We start from the raw sequence: 16,305 nt of genomic DNA on the forward strand, positions 1-16,305 counted from the left end.
GGATGATTAATCAAATTCCAAATCAATGACTTTTGGTGTTATCACTATACTTTTCTTCAATTTGGTAAAGGCACCCGTAGCACATAAATATTTCTATTATAATGTGAACTAAGCTAGAAAATACATATTTATCTAGCTTGTCAAGAAATATGAACAACCTATTTGGTTTTTTTTTTTTTTTTAAGACTTCTTGCGCCGCACGTGCTATTGATGTATTGCATCGGCCTCAGAAAACCTGCTAGATCCCGTTACATAATTTAACAATATGCATCAATAATTTGAACTCATAATGGCTGATACTTGTACCATTTCCACGACATAATGACTCAGTTACAAGAGGGGGGAAAAACAACAGCTTTCAGTTGTGCCTAATGTGAAACATCATTACATGCATTTTTATGTACGGGGTAAAGATCATATAAAAAAACAACTCGTAACAACATATACGCAGTTACAGAGACTCTCAGTAGACGTGGATGTCCACACTGATGCCTCCCAGATGGTCAGCCGTTATTGAGCACCTGCTCTCCCTGCGCAACTTCTCATCCGAAATCTTCTGATGGGCATGGCATCGCAGCCATAGGCATGAGATTTTAGCCAAAGCTGCCTTACCGGCAACTCGAACCCGGTATACCACACTTAGATCTGCCCATATCTCCCTTCCGACGGTACTTGATTCAATACTTGTGTCATAACCGTCAAGATCCGACTCTGTTATCACAACTACAGAGGCATCATCAAATGCTATCAGATCCTGAGGAGCTGCTGACCTTGGCGCTTTCAATATTAGATCAGTCATGGAACGATAGATAACAGCATTTTTTATCTTGAGATGATAGTATTCCTGAACGGCCTGGTAATTTACAATAGACAGAATTATAGAATGATAACTTCTTAAATGTTTAAAAACTAACTAAAGAAGCCAAAGCAAGATAATAATTATTTATTAAAAAAAGTTACGGACACGGAAGACAGAAGTTCCAAAGCAAGATAATAATTATTTATTAAAAAAAAGTTACGACACGGAAGACGGAAGTTCCAGTCCAGGAAAACTAATCCTCAGAATAGTACTTCCTGATCTAACAAATAAATTAACCAACATCTTGCCTATTTAGATGCGTGCTGATGGAACTACAATCTACCATAAGGCCATAGCATATATAAAAGCGAAACAGCTGACAGAACATGATGAAAGGTTGAAAGGACCCGAAAAGATCTAATGTTAGCTACCTGCCACTGAGAAGAGGCTAAAAGCACTCTTGGCCGAATCGACTTCACATAATCATAAGCAGAATCAGGTGTCATCTGCTTGTATCGCATCTGTACAAAACACAATCTCAGAAAAAACTGGATGACATCAAATTTAATTACCATGATATAAGAACGTGACATGATACTTACCAGATAACAAATAACAACAGTTGTGCTGCGTCCCCGACCAGCTTTACAGTGAACATAAGTAGTGCGTCCACATGATGCATTTTCTATGAGTATATAAATTAGATTAAACATATTTCTTAAATAGCAAGCTCAAAACAACTTGAAGATTTCACAACAAGCGTGAACCGAGAACAAATATTTAAATTTGCAGGTGTTATCATCTATATAGTCATCCAACAAAACAAATCAAAAAAAAAAAAACATTTATACGAGCTCTAGTCATAAAAGTCTAACATTTGGCCCAGAGTAATAGGGGCTTGAACATTTAAAAAAAAAAAAAAAAAAAAAAAAAAAAAAAAAAAAAAAAAACCTCATGCATTTTACATAAAAACAGATCCTCTCCCCATTCTTTTAGAATCTATGGCATTTCGGGATCTAAAGTTGTCAACAATGATCATCTCTGAAACCCGAGTCCTCCTATATTAAAGAATTTCGATTTCGCATAAGTAATAAGAACCAAATTTTTAGAATTCTTACTGGACTAGCGATAGAAAAACAGAAGCCACTTATTTCCCAAATTCCTGGAGATTTATGCCAAAATATAAAATATTGGGTCTCTTTCCAAGATCGCAAAAAATAGGAAGCAAGTTGAAAAATAAAAAATAAAATCTGCATACCATGCATAAAATCTACAGCATGGGATATATCACTGAGCGACGGTGCAAAATAATAGTCTCTTGTTGGGATCACCAGATGATCAATGCCATGAGCCTGCCAAAGTAATCATCAATAATGCGTTAAAAAAAAGGACCTAAACCCAAACTAGAATTAAAACAACACGAAGAAACCCGGAGAGCATACTACAAATTACAATAGACCGTAAAAAAAGGCTCACATGATATAGAGACGTGGGAACCAAGGTCTCATATGGTTCGTTAAGAGTGACAACTCCATGAACTCCAAGCTTCTTTAGGCAGGGAACATCAACAGGGAATGGGACAGCACCTAATAGTACAAACTGAATGAAAAAAAAAAATCAACAACAAATTCAAAAAACAAATTAAAAATTAAAAAAATTTTGGTTATGAATAAGATCCAATCCAATCATTTCAGAGCTACGTATAAACATTCCATTCTCAATCCATGATCTGGTAATACAATCAATAATAAGTCTTAAATCTATCCAAAATTAAACACATCCCAGATCACCTAAACGCAAAAATAATAATAAAAATAATGATAATAGATAAGTAAAAAAAAAAACAGAGAGACAGAGAGAGAAGATAGTATACCTCGTCAATCTTATCCCACCACCGGAAATCAGCCTGAATTTTATTCCTAACGACATTGTAGAGCAGAGTCGGGTAAAAAAGCGCGCGAGCCCCAGCCCCAATCAAAACCCTTTTGGTATCAAAAACGACAATGTTTCCGCTACTGCAATCACCACCACCATCACCAGCCAATGAATTCCTTTCTTCACCGCCTTCCGCTTCCCCGCCTCCCTTCAATTCCTCAATATACATCTCAATTCAAACCAAGCGAACGAAAAGTATTATACGTACAATAGAAAATCCCCAATATTTACACACGAAAAAATAAAACCCTAATTTTTCGCTTTTACAGCAAAAAATTTATGGAATTAAAGGAGAAACCCTAGAATTTCCATAACAGATCGAGGAACAAAGAATCGGGAACAAATTCGACCAGAGAATACAGAAACTGAAATTTCCCCGAGCAATCGCCAGCATGTTCTTGTCGATCGGAGGCGGAGATCGGCGAAGGCCGAGAAGTGCGGAAGAAAGATGGAAGTGATTTGGGGATGAAATGGAGAATCTGATTGATGAGATTTGAAATTTGGGAAAACCCTAGAACAAAGAATTGCTTCAAAAAGAGGAAAGCCTCGAGATTCGACTAACTTCACGTTTTGGCTCAACAATGGAAATTGGAGAGACAGTGGGAGAGAGAGAGAATTGGGAAATACAAAAATAAATGAAATTGAAAAAAGGAAAAGAAAAATGAAACGTGACGTCGTGAAATTTTGGGTGGATGGGATAGGTGGGGTCAAGTCACATGACGGTCAGATAAGGGGCGTCAAAGTCGCTGCATTTTATTTTTTATTTTTTTTTTGGCTAAAACGTCAAAGTCGATGCATAATGATACACGTGGATAAGTGATGGAATTTAAGGAATTTGGATTTTTTTTTTCCCCTTTTTCTTTTTGAAGGAAGGAATTTGGATTTCTTTCTGACAGTTTTGTTTTTTCTTTTCCTGAAAAAGTGTATGGTAGGGGGTGTCCTTTCCCCCTATCGGTAAGGTAATTTATAAGAGCCATTAGAACTGAATCATGTGGTAGAAATAGATGAAAGAGTACCAAATTAAACTAAAACCTTCTACACTAGATTACAATATTTATTCTAAAAATAAAAATAAAAAAGCAGATCTTAAAAAACGATCTTCTCTACTGTCTACTTCCACCACTCATCGCCGGCGAACTCCTCCACTACCTCCGGCGTGCTTTTCATCACAGGCAGAATCTAAACACCGCTAAAATCAAAGGCCTCGACTCAAACATCCAAACAGCCAAACAAAGCAAAAAGACTACGATCAGAATTGTTCCCATGATCCAAACAGCCAAATCATATTCAACAAACAAAAATCAAACTCACAGAGAGAGAGAGAGAGAGAGTGAGAAAATTTCTTTAATTTCCAGAAATCAATGTAGGTCAAGCCCTTACAAAAATCTGAACGATTCACAAAAATTACAAAATTTTCTCATCTAATCTTCATCAGACATACTTCACGGGACAAAAATTATACGAACCCAAACAATCAAAGAAATTTCACATAATTCCTTGGACAAAATCTAAAAAAAAAAAAAAAAAGATCTGATCTTTCCGGTAGAGTTGGGCACTTAAAGAACCAAATGAGCGAGCACCGGTCTTTCTTTCTTCTTCTTCAACTCCGACCGACAACGCCTGAGCGTGATTCGCGATGTGGAGGAGGTAATCGATGGCGTGGTCCGTGACCCATCCGAGCTCCGTCCACTCCGAGGTTCGCGGCTGAGCTCCATTCGTTTGACGACCAGAGGGTCGCCGGGGTGATCTGACGACAGTGAGAGCGCGGAGGGCGAGATCCGATGTGGTGGTGGGGCGTGGTGGCCGATGGGCTGATCGGTGTTCTTGTTTCTTGTTTTTGAATGGAGCAAATATAGAAATAATCACATGTGTGAGGTTTTATTGTTGTTTGGTATTCCTTCTATCATTTTGTACCGCGAGATTTTGATGTTGGGGTCTTTATTTGTCCCTTACTGTAGGGGGAAAGTACATCCCCCTACCGTAAAATCTCTCTGAACTCTCTCTCACTAGAAACCTCTAAAATGAGATTTCACCTTTATCTTTTTTGCTTTTAAGGTTTTTTTTTTTTTTTACATTTTTATTTTTTAGGATTTTAGTGGTAACAAAGTGAACTTTTGATGGAAAAACAATATTTTGTACTGAATATTTATTTTTGTAAACTTTCAAGTCGTCACACGATAAGTAAATAATTACTTCGGTAAAATAATCGAAATTCTCATCAATTATATAGTTATAAACCAAGGCTATTAAAAATTTAAGAAGTAGTTTGTCAAAAACAAAATTGGTCACCCCTATAGAGATAAATACCTATCACTCATAATTCATAAAAAGCATTATTCATCTTTTACTCAAAAAGTATAGTTTTTTATCTTTTTTTAATTCATGTATATCTTCAAATTTCATTTAAGATACAAAATGATATCTTTTACCGTTAACACTTAATGTTGACTTAAAAAAAATTTTTTTTTAAGGAACAACTGGGAAATTCATTCATGGTACCCTTAAATACCAAAAAAAAAAAAATAATAATAATAATAATAATAAAATCTTCAAAAAAATATAAAAATAGAAAATATTAAAAAAATAATTTTTTCTCTTCTCATTTTTTTTGAAAAGTTCTTAAAGAGTTTTATTTGTTATTTTTAAGGGTACTTTGGTTATTTTTAAGGTCAAAATTAAAATGACCGGTATAAGACATGAATTTATATGTTAAATGAAATCTAAAGATATTACTTTTGATGATATCAAAAATAAAAAATATACTTTTTAAATAAACCTAAATACAAGATAGGAAATGATAAATAACCTCTTATAAAAAGGTAGTACTCACAGAATTTTAATCCCATAAAAATGAATAGAAATGTTCTTTATCAAAACATCCGGTACAAAAGTATCGTAATACTCATAAATCTCATTATTAAAAGAAATATAAAGAGATAAAAATCTTTCTAGTGGGAGTAGGACTCGATGTTGTCTTACCACCGAGATATTTTATTTTTTTTGGGTAGATTTTTTTCGCTAAGTTGCACAAGAATAGACAATGCATTATTGTGATCATGTAATATCGAAACTACAAACTTTAAGTTACAAATAGTGCATTTGCATTAATTAGTGAAGGAAATTGACAAATACACATAGAAAGCGGTAAGCTTCCTCGTCTCAACAAACTGTCCAAATGCAAGGAAAGAGATCGTGATTTAAAATCATGATTTAGAATTATTCTTAATTTACGTGTATTTTTTGTGAGAGAAAATATTGTAGCGTGCCACGAATCATGATCTGAACCATGACACGAATCCAAAAATCAAACGCACACTCATTTTAATTACAAATTAGCTAAGTTTAATAATGCATTATATCACTGTTCAAAGCAAATACTGTCTGAAGCCACTTAACGCTTCTTCAGTAATTTGGGTGTGTGTATATGAGCGTGTGGAGATTTGAATTTTGGTGGTCATTTCTTATTATAAACCTTGAGTCATAAACTTCATACTGTTTAAAAATAATAATTCAATTCATAAGAGGTCTTTAGACTTTCTTCTTTTTCTACAAGTCCTTATACTGAATCGTTATACCAAAAATCGGACTGGTTGATCTCTGAAGTAAACTCACTTTTAGATCAAGTAGGTTCTATTTTGTTAAAGTACTCTAATTTTTTAACCTTTTCTGACATGTTGTTTGTCGTAGCGTGTGTAATAAGTGTGGGTATAATCAGATATGCATTTTTATTTATTTTTTAAGAAACCCGTTCATTCAATAATAAATAAATATATGCTCTAATATAGTTTTAAATAACCAATAAATATAATGATATTTAACCACAGATAAAGACTGGACCCACCAGTAAAGACAAATGAGACGCAGAGATGAACACGAGTACTGAGATCCAGTAAAGAAAGACTTGCTCAATACATTAATAATCGAGCGCGATAAAAACTCGCGTTCGTCTAGTTGATAAATAGGCCTAGTCGATTGAGCTCAACAAACCACTATGGTCGATAAATAAGCCTAGTCGATTGAGATCAAAAAACTCATAGCACTAGGGTCACTTAGAGCACCACATAGGATCAAACCTACTAAACTAAATCAACCACAATCATAGAAGGGTGAGGCAATTTCTTTCGTTAGTACACAACGAAACTATAGACACTACAAAACACAAAAAGACGTAGAAATAGTTGAATCAACATTGCTTTTATTAAATTCAAATAAAAACTAAAAACAAAATAAAGGTATCAAGCCACAAGAACAAAGATCACTGGTGATAAATTGGCCAACATGACCATAGAATATAAATTTATAAAGACCCACACAACTCCACCACTGACATTGAACGCCCATCCACGCATAACTCCCAGTCAATGACCATCACGGAGAGAGCGATAACCCAAGGTTGTAGGAACATTAAAAATCCGACGCACACGACATGGTGGGCCCAAAACTCGACCCCTCCCATCCATCCTTTCTACCCATGAAGTTGCCACCACTACCATGATCATCTCTATGGGACCCAGAGTTCCATTTAGGGCCGGAGGATCAGCAGCCAACCAAGGATGGCGCCAAACTCTAGCCCTATATCAGAGAAGAGAGAGGTGTAGGGCCTGTTCACTTCGCTGATTCGAGTTTGTAATTCGAATTGAGATGCGATTTTATGTGAGAGCTTTTTATTGTAGTAAAAAAATTAGATATGATTGTTTCTGAGAATTTTTTATTGTAACAAAACTCAAATTATAAACTCGAATCGGTGAAGTAAACGAAGCTGTAAAAAGAACACAATGAAGCTCAAAGAGCGAGAGTCAACAAAAAATAAACAAAGTGATATGCATTTTTTTTTTTTTTGTTAATATATGGGGTCTTGGTATTCACACACATATGTTGAATACCAGATATGTTTCTTTTGCTCATTCGTCAATTTTTTTTTATAAAATATAAAATATAAAATTATATTTTTTCCGTACATATGGATTTAAATTAAGTGGTTTCCATAACTTAAAAAACTTAAAAAGCATAGGAATATAGGTGGGACGCTATCCATGACAAAATAATTAATGCTAAAATCCCAATTAATACTCACAGCAAGTTTAACATTTCAAATATTTTATTGAAAATTGAAGAAATATACGCAAGAAATGTCCAACTACCTTCGATGAAGGGTAACATTATTGATGCAACTATTTAAAGAAGCCAACTACCAACTATAAATTGATGTTGAGATGTTCATTTTAGTCAATATCACCACCGTCCATTTATTCACAGCCAGAATTCTTGTGGCAAGTGATGTTGCAAGGAAAGGATATAAAGTAAAAGGTCAAATACTCTTTGCTCCTTGTTTGATTCTTGTTTATGGTCATATGCTTTTTTCTTGTGGACTCATTGATGGTGCAATTATATTATTCATTTTTATGTCTTCAGGGTAAATCTAGAGGCACTACTACAAGTGCATTTTCAAATGCAATTTTTACTGTAAAGAAAACCCTTTTTCTCTGTCGGTAGAATTATTGTTTTAATTATTCATTTTTTTTTTGACAGCAAGATTTGTAAGTATCCACATTAAAAATTTATAACACTGACATAAAAATATTTCCAATCATAGATCCAATTATTAAAAAATTAATCCAATAATTAACACAACGGATCCTACAGGTAAAAAATATAGACCTCACTGTAAAAATTCCTTTTTAGAAAAAGAAAGAGCGAAAGATCGGAATGCATTAAAAGAGCATGTCTTATATTGTAAGAAAAGACAAATGTATTTTGAAGTGCATCTCTTATCCTAAGAAAACACACAAGTGCAGACCCCCACAACACATGAAAGAAACCCCAAAATTCAGAGTCCTTACGCATCTAGCAAAATTTTAATGGCAAAGTTTAAATATTACAAAATTTTTAAAATATTGCAGAAATAACAATATTTTGATATCATTAAAATAATGACTATACCATTACATAATACAAAATGTGATATCATTATGATAATGACTGTCATTTTTACTACATTTATAATATTATAAAAATTTTACTAAATTTTAAATCAATGTATGAAATTAGCCATATGGTGTAATTATCAACCAAAATTCATGTAGCCCCGGCCCACAAGACACATACTTGTGCCCGTGATATTGCACACAGAAAAATGAGAATTAGATTCAAAACTATCTTATTGGTACGATATTTTTCATACGCCGGTCGCCAGCGTAGAATTTTGCCAAGAAAACTACTAATGTTTCATCAAGAAAAGCATTACCAAGACTGATTATTCATGCATAGTCAATGGCCAATGGTAGTATGCGAAGAAACCAAATATTAATATTCATCTTTTTTTTTTTTTTTGGCTGGAAACAAAATATTCATCAATTACTGGAGCGATAATCGACAGGGCACACCCATGGCCGCAGCCTGCAAGTAGCTTCCCATCATTGTTTGCATATGGGATGCTTTGATATCCCGAAATAGAATTATGAAAGGGAAAAACTAGAAATACCACTCAAAATGGTAAAAAAATATTATTTATGTCACTCCTCTTAAAAATTAATAATTGTCATTTAATTAATAGAAAAAAACAAAAAACGACAATAGTACTTAATTATTTAGAATAACATAAATAATAGGCATGTATAAATGCACTTTTCTCACAAAAATAAATGAATGCCTTTAGCAAACCCAAACATAGAGATAAAATTCAATAACTTATTAACAAAGACACTATAGAAAAAAGTCAAAGGGTAAGGAACATGAAAGACAAACCGTTTGATGCGTTTGAACTTGCTTTGTTTCCCTTCGTATGAAAAATTATATATGTTTCCTCCTTTGCCATATCTTATAAGTTGTACTCTCTCAGCAGAATTTCAGTTTTACCAGAACTGGACATTACTAAAGTAATGTTCCATTTCAAGTTGTTTCTATCCAAATAGATTAGGCGCAGAGACCTTCATGAATGGCCAATAATTCAGCAAATACCAACATGACACATCCAGCATACAAATAGGGGTCTTCGGTCTTCTCTCTCTCTCTCTCTCTCTCTCTCTCTCTCTCTCTCTCTCTCTCTCTCATACCTTGTATTTTGAATTTTTTCGTAGTTATTTCTCCAGATTTTGAATTTATGCTCAATTATTACCTCTCAGTCAATGGTAAATTTTGACCATAAAAAAAATGAAATAGTTCAAAATACAAGGTATAATTTTTTTTAAATAACCTAAAAATGCAAGGTCTAAAATTGAATGCAATTCAATAAACATATGGGATGCTTTGATATCTCACTAATTAGGCAATTCAATAAACGTATGGAATGCAATTCAATAACCTGAAAATGGCATGGCTTCAGCCGCCATTCTTCGAAATAAACCTGGATGAGTAAGTGCCGCCATTCACTTCGAATTCAAAGATTCATACTTTGTTTACAATTGAAACAAGAACATGTTCTTTATGTTTGCGTCAGTGAAATGAATTGAGAAACTCAGCTCGATAAGTAATTGCTATCTGTTTCCAAATCATCAGATAAGAGCTCTCCAAACAGAAGAAACGTAACATTTTTAAGGGTCACCTACAAATCCTGGTTAAATGGTGAATAAGCTCCTCATCTCCGGATTTCTTTAGGATTTCAACTATCCTGTCAACATAAGGAGCGCTCAGTTGAATTCCTTTCTTGAGCATTAAACTCACAAGATTTGCAGCCTCAACCAAATGTCCCTGTTGGCAAAGCCCCACTATAAGAAGTGAGTAAACATCAGAATCAATGGAAGACCAGAAGCCGATCTTCTCAATCTCATCACACAACTGATATCCATCCAAGACTCTCCCAATCAAACAAAGCTCCTTTATAACAATGGTACACGCCAAACTATCTGGTTTCAACCCATTATTTATCATCTTCCGAAACACTTTCTCAGCCTCCTCAAATTGCCCAGTTCTTTTCAGAGACACCACAAAAGAACTACAACATTCATCATAAGAGACACCCCCTTTGACAACCCTATCAATCAACTTAGAAACCTCCTCAACTCGACCCTCTGCACAAAACCGCTCAATCAAACAACTAACTGTAACACGATTCGGAAAGCAACCCCAAGCTTCCATTCGATCCAGAACCTCCAATGCCTCTGACGTCCGACCTTTCTCACAAAACCTCTGGATAACCGACGTGTACGCCACTACATTGGGACTAACTTCCCCACCTCCTTTCTCCATCTCCTCTAACAACTCCAAAGCTCTCTCCATATCCCCACTCTTACATACCCCATCAAGCAGAGCCGAGCATAAAACCGTATTATTTCCACAATCCAGTTCTTTCACAACCTTAAACAACCCAAAAGCATCATCCAACCGACCCACATTGCAAAACCCTTTAACCATTTCTACATACGTGATCATATCCGGATAAAGATCAACCAACCCCATCTCTTTCATCAAACTCTCAGCAGTATTCATATCACCCTTCAAACAAAACAACCTTATAACAGAATTATACATTGTTGTATCAGGAAATAAGTTAAATTCAGGCATTTTCCTCAACACCCACAAGGCCTCATCAGCTAGTTTGGCTTCTTTACACAAATTCAAAACAACCTTAAACGTTTTAACAGTAACAAAACACTTCTCATCCCTATAAGCCTCAATAATATCAGAAATAAGTTTAGGATTTTGACTAATTTCAAACAATTTACAAGCTTTTCCATACATAAAATAAGAGTGTCTATAATCCGATTGGAGACCAGCCCAGATGAAAAACCTGATACCCATTTGAGATTGGCTCGGATGGCATTTGAATAAGACGTCGCTCACGAATTTGGGATCCAGTTTGGGCTTGATTGTGGCTAGGGTTTTCTCTATGTTGCCGCCATTTTTGTTCAGGTGATCGAAGATTTTGTCCGCGGATGAAGTGATAGCGAATCTAATGGTCGAGAATTGGGGGTTTAGGAAGCGATTTGGGGATGATAGGATCCGAGAAATTGAACGGAGAGACATGATTTTGGTCAAACAAAATTGGGGATTTTTGGAGAAAGATTGTTAAAACCCTAAAAACCGGGAGAACTTTTTGTCGCAGGATGCAAGCGGAGCGGAAACGGAAACGGAAAACCGTTAGCTTGGGCTTTGTTAATTGGATCACAAACTAGGCCTTCCGACTGGGCCGAATTTGGGCTCAGTTGGATCTGATGATAGTCGGCCTAGTTTCCCATGTTCGCAAATCACCACATTTCCCTCTTGAAGTAATTACAGTACTAGCAAAATTTCGTACTTGATGTTGGATGGATTTTTCGAAGCTAGTAGAAAATGTAATAAGTTTCGGACAATCCGAGCGTACGCTAAGAAAACCACCCGAGCGTACCTTAGGATAATTATCTGAGCGTGCGCTAGGATAATTATTCGAGCGTATGATCAGGTAGGGAAGAAATTAGAAGATTAAGAGTTATTAAGTTTCAATATCAATTAACAATCGACAACTAAAGACATTCAATGACTCAAATTTAATTCGTTTATTAATTATTTGTAACACCTAAAAAAGTGAAAAGCCTTATTGTATTAAAGAGATAATCAACTCTCAAATTAATAAGAGGATCAATCCCCAATATATTATAAATTTCCTCAATTTGAAAGGAAAAGACACTCATTTTTTAATATAATTGTCTTCACTTTGCTTTTATTGTTCTTGTTATTCTTCTAAGGTTATTTGCTCCAACACTTGAATTAAAATTTAGCATAATTTTTAAAATATTATAAATATAATAAAAATGACATAATAATAATCATTATGATATCATATTTTTGTACTATATAATGATATAATCATTTTTTTGATGACATAAAAATGATATACAATTTTTATAGTATTTCAAAATTTTTTGTTAAATTTAAACTGTTATATCAAAATTTTACTATATACGATAAATCACCCACATTTCTTTCGTGTCGTGTAAATTGAAATATAAAGATATCTAAAAATGTGTTAGAAATAAGAACAATGCGTAATAATAATAATAACAATTATAACATCTTATGTTTTATTACGGCCTCATTCATTTTACCGATTCGAGTTTAGAATTTGAGTTTTGCTACAATAAAAAGCTCTCAAAAACAGTAACATCTAACTTTTTTATTACAATAAGTCACATCTCAACTAAAATTAAAAACTTGAATCAGTAAACTAAACCGGCTCTACATTCATATTGTACCTCAACATAACCTTACTAGTAACTAAGATTATGCTGCATGTCGTAACTTTTTTTTTTTTTTTCAGAAAAAGAGTATATATTTTTATCTTAAGTCTTGAGTTATCTCCCCTTATTTTAAAAGATCTTAGTTCCCCTATTTAGAAATTATTGATTTCTAAGAGTGAATAGCTATTAACTAATTTCCTCAAGCAAGTCACTATTTACAACGTACTAACTTCTAAATTATAGTTTTAGTATTCTATGTATTATAGTTTTAAACCTTATATTTTCAGTTCATTCAAAAATATATCTTCAATTATTTTATTTCATCAAATGTATACTTTTAAATTAGATTTAATACTTGTATTTATACTTTTCATAGTATATTTTTTATTTTATTTTGAAAATACCTTAAATGAAAAATAAAAAAGAAAAAAACTAAATAAAATTTAAACGTATGGTTTTGACCTAAAAAAAGTATGCCCGTTCAAAAAAAGGTAAAATACCATTGAAATGGATTTTTTTGTGTTTTTAATTTTTATTTTTTGTAAAATAGGGAAAAAAAAATTTTCTCTTTTTCTTAAAGATAATATGATCATTTTAAAGGCTAAAATCGGTTGTTAACAGAAATAAGGTATGAATTTATATATTAAATTTAATTTGACATTTGATAAGATCAAAAACTAAAAGTTATAGATTTTAAATAAACCTAAAATATCTAATATAAAAAGATAAATATCCCCAGATACAATGATGGTCCTAAGCTCAAAGACCTCTTCAACTCTTTTTTTTTTTTTTTTGTCCTTAACCTATATACATGTCTGTGTGTTTGTAATATTTATTAGGACGAGTTTCTGTGATTACACGTTAAACATAAAAATGTAATAATGTGGCGTAATAAGAATTTAATCTCATTAATTATTATAAATTTTTTTTATTCATATATATTCTTTTGTTGTTTTCCTCTCTTTCTAGTCATTTACTAGGCAATTCTAACAAGTGTTCGTCATTGAATAATTTTTTTGTGTAAGATTCAAACATAAGAATAACATAAAGGCAACAGGTTCTAGATGGCTTCCTAAGCAGGTAAAGTCAAGCGCATAATTTTCAGTCAAAAGAGCATCTTTATAACATTACATTTTAGGTTACTCCTACAAATAATCTTGAGGTTTACCCTCAATACACTTTGAGATTTGAATTTTAAAACGTTTTTAAAATTTTACTTTATTTCAGTTTCAGTTATTCTATTAAATATGTGTTATTATTTAACGAAATTTATGTAAATTAATGACCAAAATTAAAAACAGATAAAATTTAGATACTATTTGTGAAAATTAACTTTTATTTTTTATATTATTTTAACTGTTAAACTTTATATGTTTTTAATTTTGATCCTTAGTTTTCACATATTTCATCAAATATTTGACACCTAATTAACGAAAAGACTGAAACTAAAACATAGTAAAACATCAGGATTAATTGTGAGATGTTTTTAAAGTCAGGATTAAAATGGGAACCTTACCATTTGTGAGATTAATCCTTACATTTTTAAAATAAAATGTGGTATAAACTCTAATTTTACTATTGAGCGGACGCTCCATGAAAAAATAAATAAATAAAAGACAAAAAATAAAATTAAAAATTAAAACCCGATTATGTTAAACCAATGAGGGAATAAATTCCTTAAATGTAACCTAAATCACTAGGCAATCAAATTAAGCATATTTGACCATGTTGCTATGTTCTAGAGTCATAGACCTTTTATTAAACACAGTCTCATTTTAAAACAAAATCATGGACAAGCAATAGGATAATGAATTAATGATTATGCAAAAGTTTTCTTTTTCTTCTTCAGATGTAGTTTGCAATATTATGAGATGAATATCTTAGAGAATTTTTTTTTAAACCATATAATTAAGCCAAATAAAAGAAAGTTATCACTTATTTGTACTCGTTCTTAAATATTGCTTTTAGATTTTTATTTCGGTAGAAAAATGGATTATTCCAATGTGCCTAATTTGTTAATTTTGGACATTGAAAAGCGTGGGAATCAGATCCATTGTTTACGAACATTTCCAATATACTTTCGGCCACAAAATTTGAAAATAGAAAGCAGAGGATACCTTATCACCCACATTCATCTTAATTAGGATTTTGTCCTCTTAATTGTCCCCTTTTTTGTCGGCTTCTCCACTTAAAGCTTCCTATTAACGGTTAATTATTTTTTTAATAAAAAAAAACCCAGCTCCACACGTTGGTGCTTGTTTCACATATTTTTAATCAAATGTTCAAACTGTTTTATCTGCATAATTCACCATAAGAAGGGATTACCAAAATATAATATTATTATTCTCCAAAAATATTTGAGAAATTATAGTTCATTTCAACTTTTTTGTTCAAACCTGTTAGTACCGGTTTTAGTCTTTTAATAATTTATAAGACAATATGAATAATGTAGAGACATAAAATAAAAGAACACGAGAGAAATGGTATCGCGGTTCGGTAACACCCTACTCCGCGGGGTCACGCCCAGATGATGAACAATCCACTAAGAACTCTTTTACAATTCAATTAGACTTAATCTACCCGAGACTCTCTCTCTAAGAGGACGCCTATGAACTTGCAATTTCCTAATAGACTTGAACAGCGAGATCCCCTCGACTTTTTAACATTGGAATCCCTCCAACAAAGTTTTTCTCCCGAAAAACACTCAAATCATCTCACTCAATACAAGTGCTCACCCCTGTCTCACAACCCAGTAAAAACTCATCAAGAGGCGTACAATTACTCCAGAGACTCTTTCAATAAATAAGCAAGCTGTGAATAGCTTGACACATCTTCAATTAATTCGCTGAACTACATCTGTTGCAGATCATGTTGCAACACAGCTGTTACGGCCAACTTTCTCAAAACTAGACGAATCAATCTTCTTTAATTCTGAAATCTTCCCAAAACTGATAAACGAACCTGGACACATTCTTAGGCAACATAGGAAGATCATCCAGCTATGAAATCTCAATTAAGAATCAATCAAATCAATTTTCTATCTTTGAATCAATGGTTGACTTAGAAAAATAGAAACTAAAACAAGTTTATGAATTTTTTGAAACCTACCAAAAGAAACTTGCCAGCTGCATAGACATTTCCAAACGTAATCATCCCAGCAAAACATTCCCAAAATAATGCCAATCAAATCCGATTACAATCAATACACAAATTGGGAAACAAATCCCAACAATCTCCGTCTTTGGCATTGTTTTGGCAAAACTAATAATAGCAACTAAAACACAATACTTTTTGCACCAATCAAGTTTCCAGACTACTTACTCCCCCTTTTTGACAAAAATAAGCCAAACATTCTAGAAAATGAGCAACACCTTCCTACAAATTGCTCCCCCTGAATCCTCCACAAGTCATACTCCCCCT

At 33.2% G+C, this 16,305-nt stretch overlaps 2 protein-coding genes across 2 annotated transcripts; both read right to left on the reverse strand.

Moving 5' to 3' along the window:
- Positions 1 to 266: 266 nt before the first annotated feature.
- Positions 267 to 3,386, reverse strand: LOC21406807 (putative dual specificity protein phosphatase DSP8). The gene is made up of 6 exons (XM_010106555.2): positions 2,673 to 3,386; positions 2,276 to 2,398; positions 2,058 to 2,151; positions 1,402 to 1,484; positions 1,231 to 1,320; positions 267 to 853 (listed from the first exon to the last, which is right to left on the reverse strand). The coding sequence occupies exons 1-6, from the start codon at positions 2,901 to 2,903 to the stop codon at positions 464 to 466; spliced, it is 1,011 nt and encodes a 336-aa protein (XP_010104857.1). The 5' UTR covers positions 2,904 to 3,386; the 3' UTR covers positions 267 to 463.
- Positions 3,387 to 10,061: 6,675 nt separating this feature from the next.
- Positions 10,062 to 11,748, reverse strand: LOC21406808 (pentatricopeptide repeat-containing protein At5g47360). The gene has a single exon (XM_010106556.2). The coding sequence runs from the start codon at positions 11,693 to 11,695 to the stop codon at positions 10,271 to 10,273; it is 1,425 nt and encodes a 474-aa protein (XP_010104858.1). The 5' UTR covers positions 11,696 to 11,748; the 3' UTR covers positions 10,062 to 10,270.
- Positions 11,749 to 16,305: the final 4,557 nt, after the last annotated feature.

This window comes from Morus notabilis, unplaced genomic scaffold, assembly GCF_000414095.1.
Source record: "Morus notabilis unplaced genomic scaffold, ASM41409v2 Scaffold789, whole genome shotgun sequence".
NCBI lineage: Eukaryota > Viridiplantae > Streptophyta > Magnoliopsida > Rosales > Moraceae > Morus > Morus notabilis.

Bases quoted from the DNA above. Each gene is read 5' to 3' on its own strand.
- LOC21406808 (XM_010106556.2), bottom strand. From the start codon at position 11,695: ATGTCTCTCCGTTCAATTTCTCGGATCCTATCATCCCCAAATCGCTTC.
- LOC21406807 (XM_010106555.2), bottom strand. From the start codon at position 2,903: ATGTATATTGAGGAATTGAAGGGAGGCGGGGAAGCGGAAGGCGGTGAA. The intron at 2,152-2,275 runs GTGAGCCTTTTT...TTACTTTGGCAG, and splicing joins TTCCCACGTCTCTATATCAT to GCTCATGGCATTGATCATCT. The intron at 854-1,230 runs GTAGCTAACATT...GTAAATTACCAG, and splicing joins TAGCCTCTTCTCAGTGGCAG to GCCGTTCAGGAATACTATCA.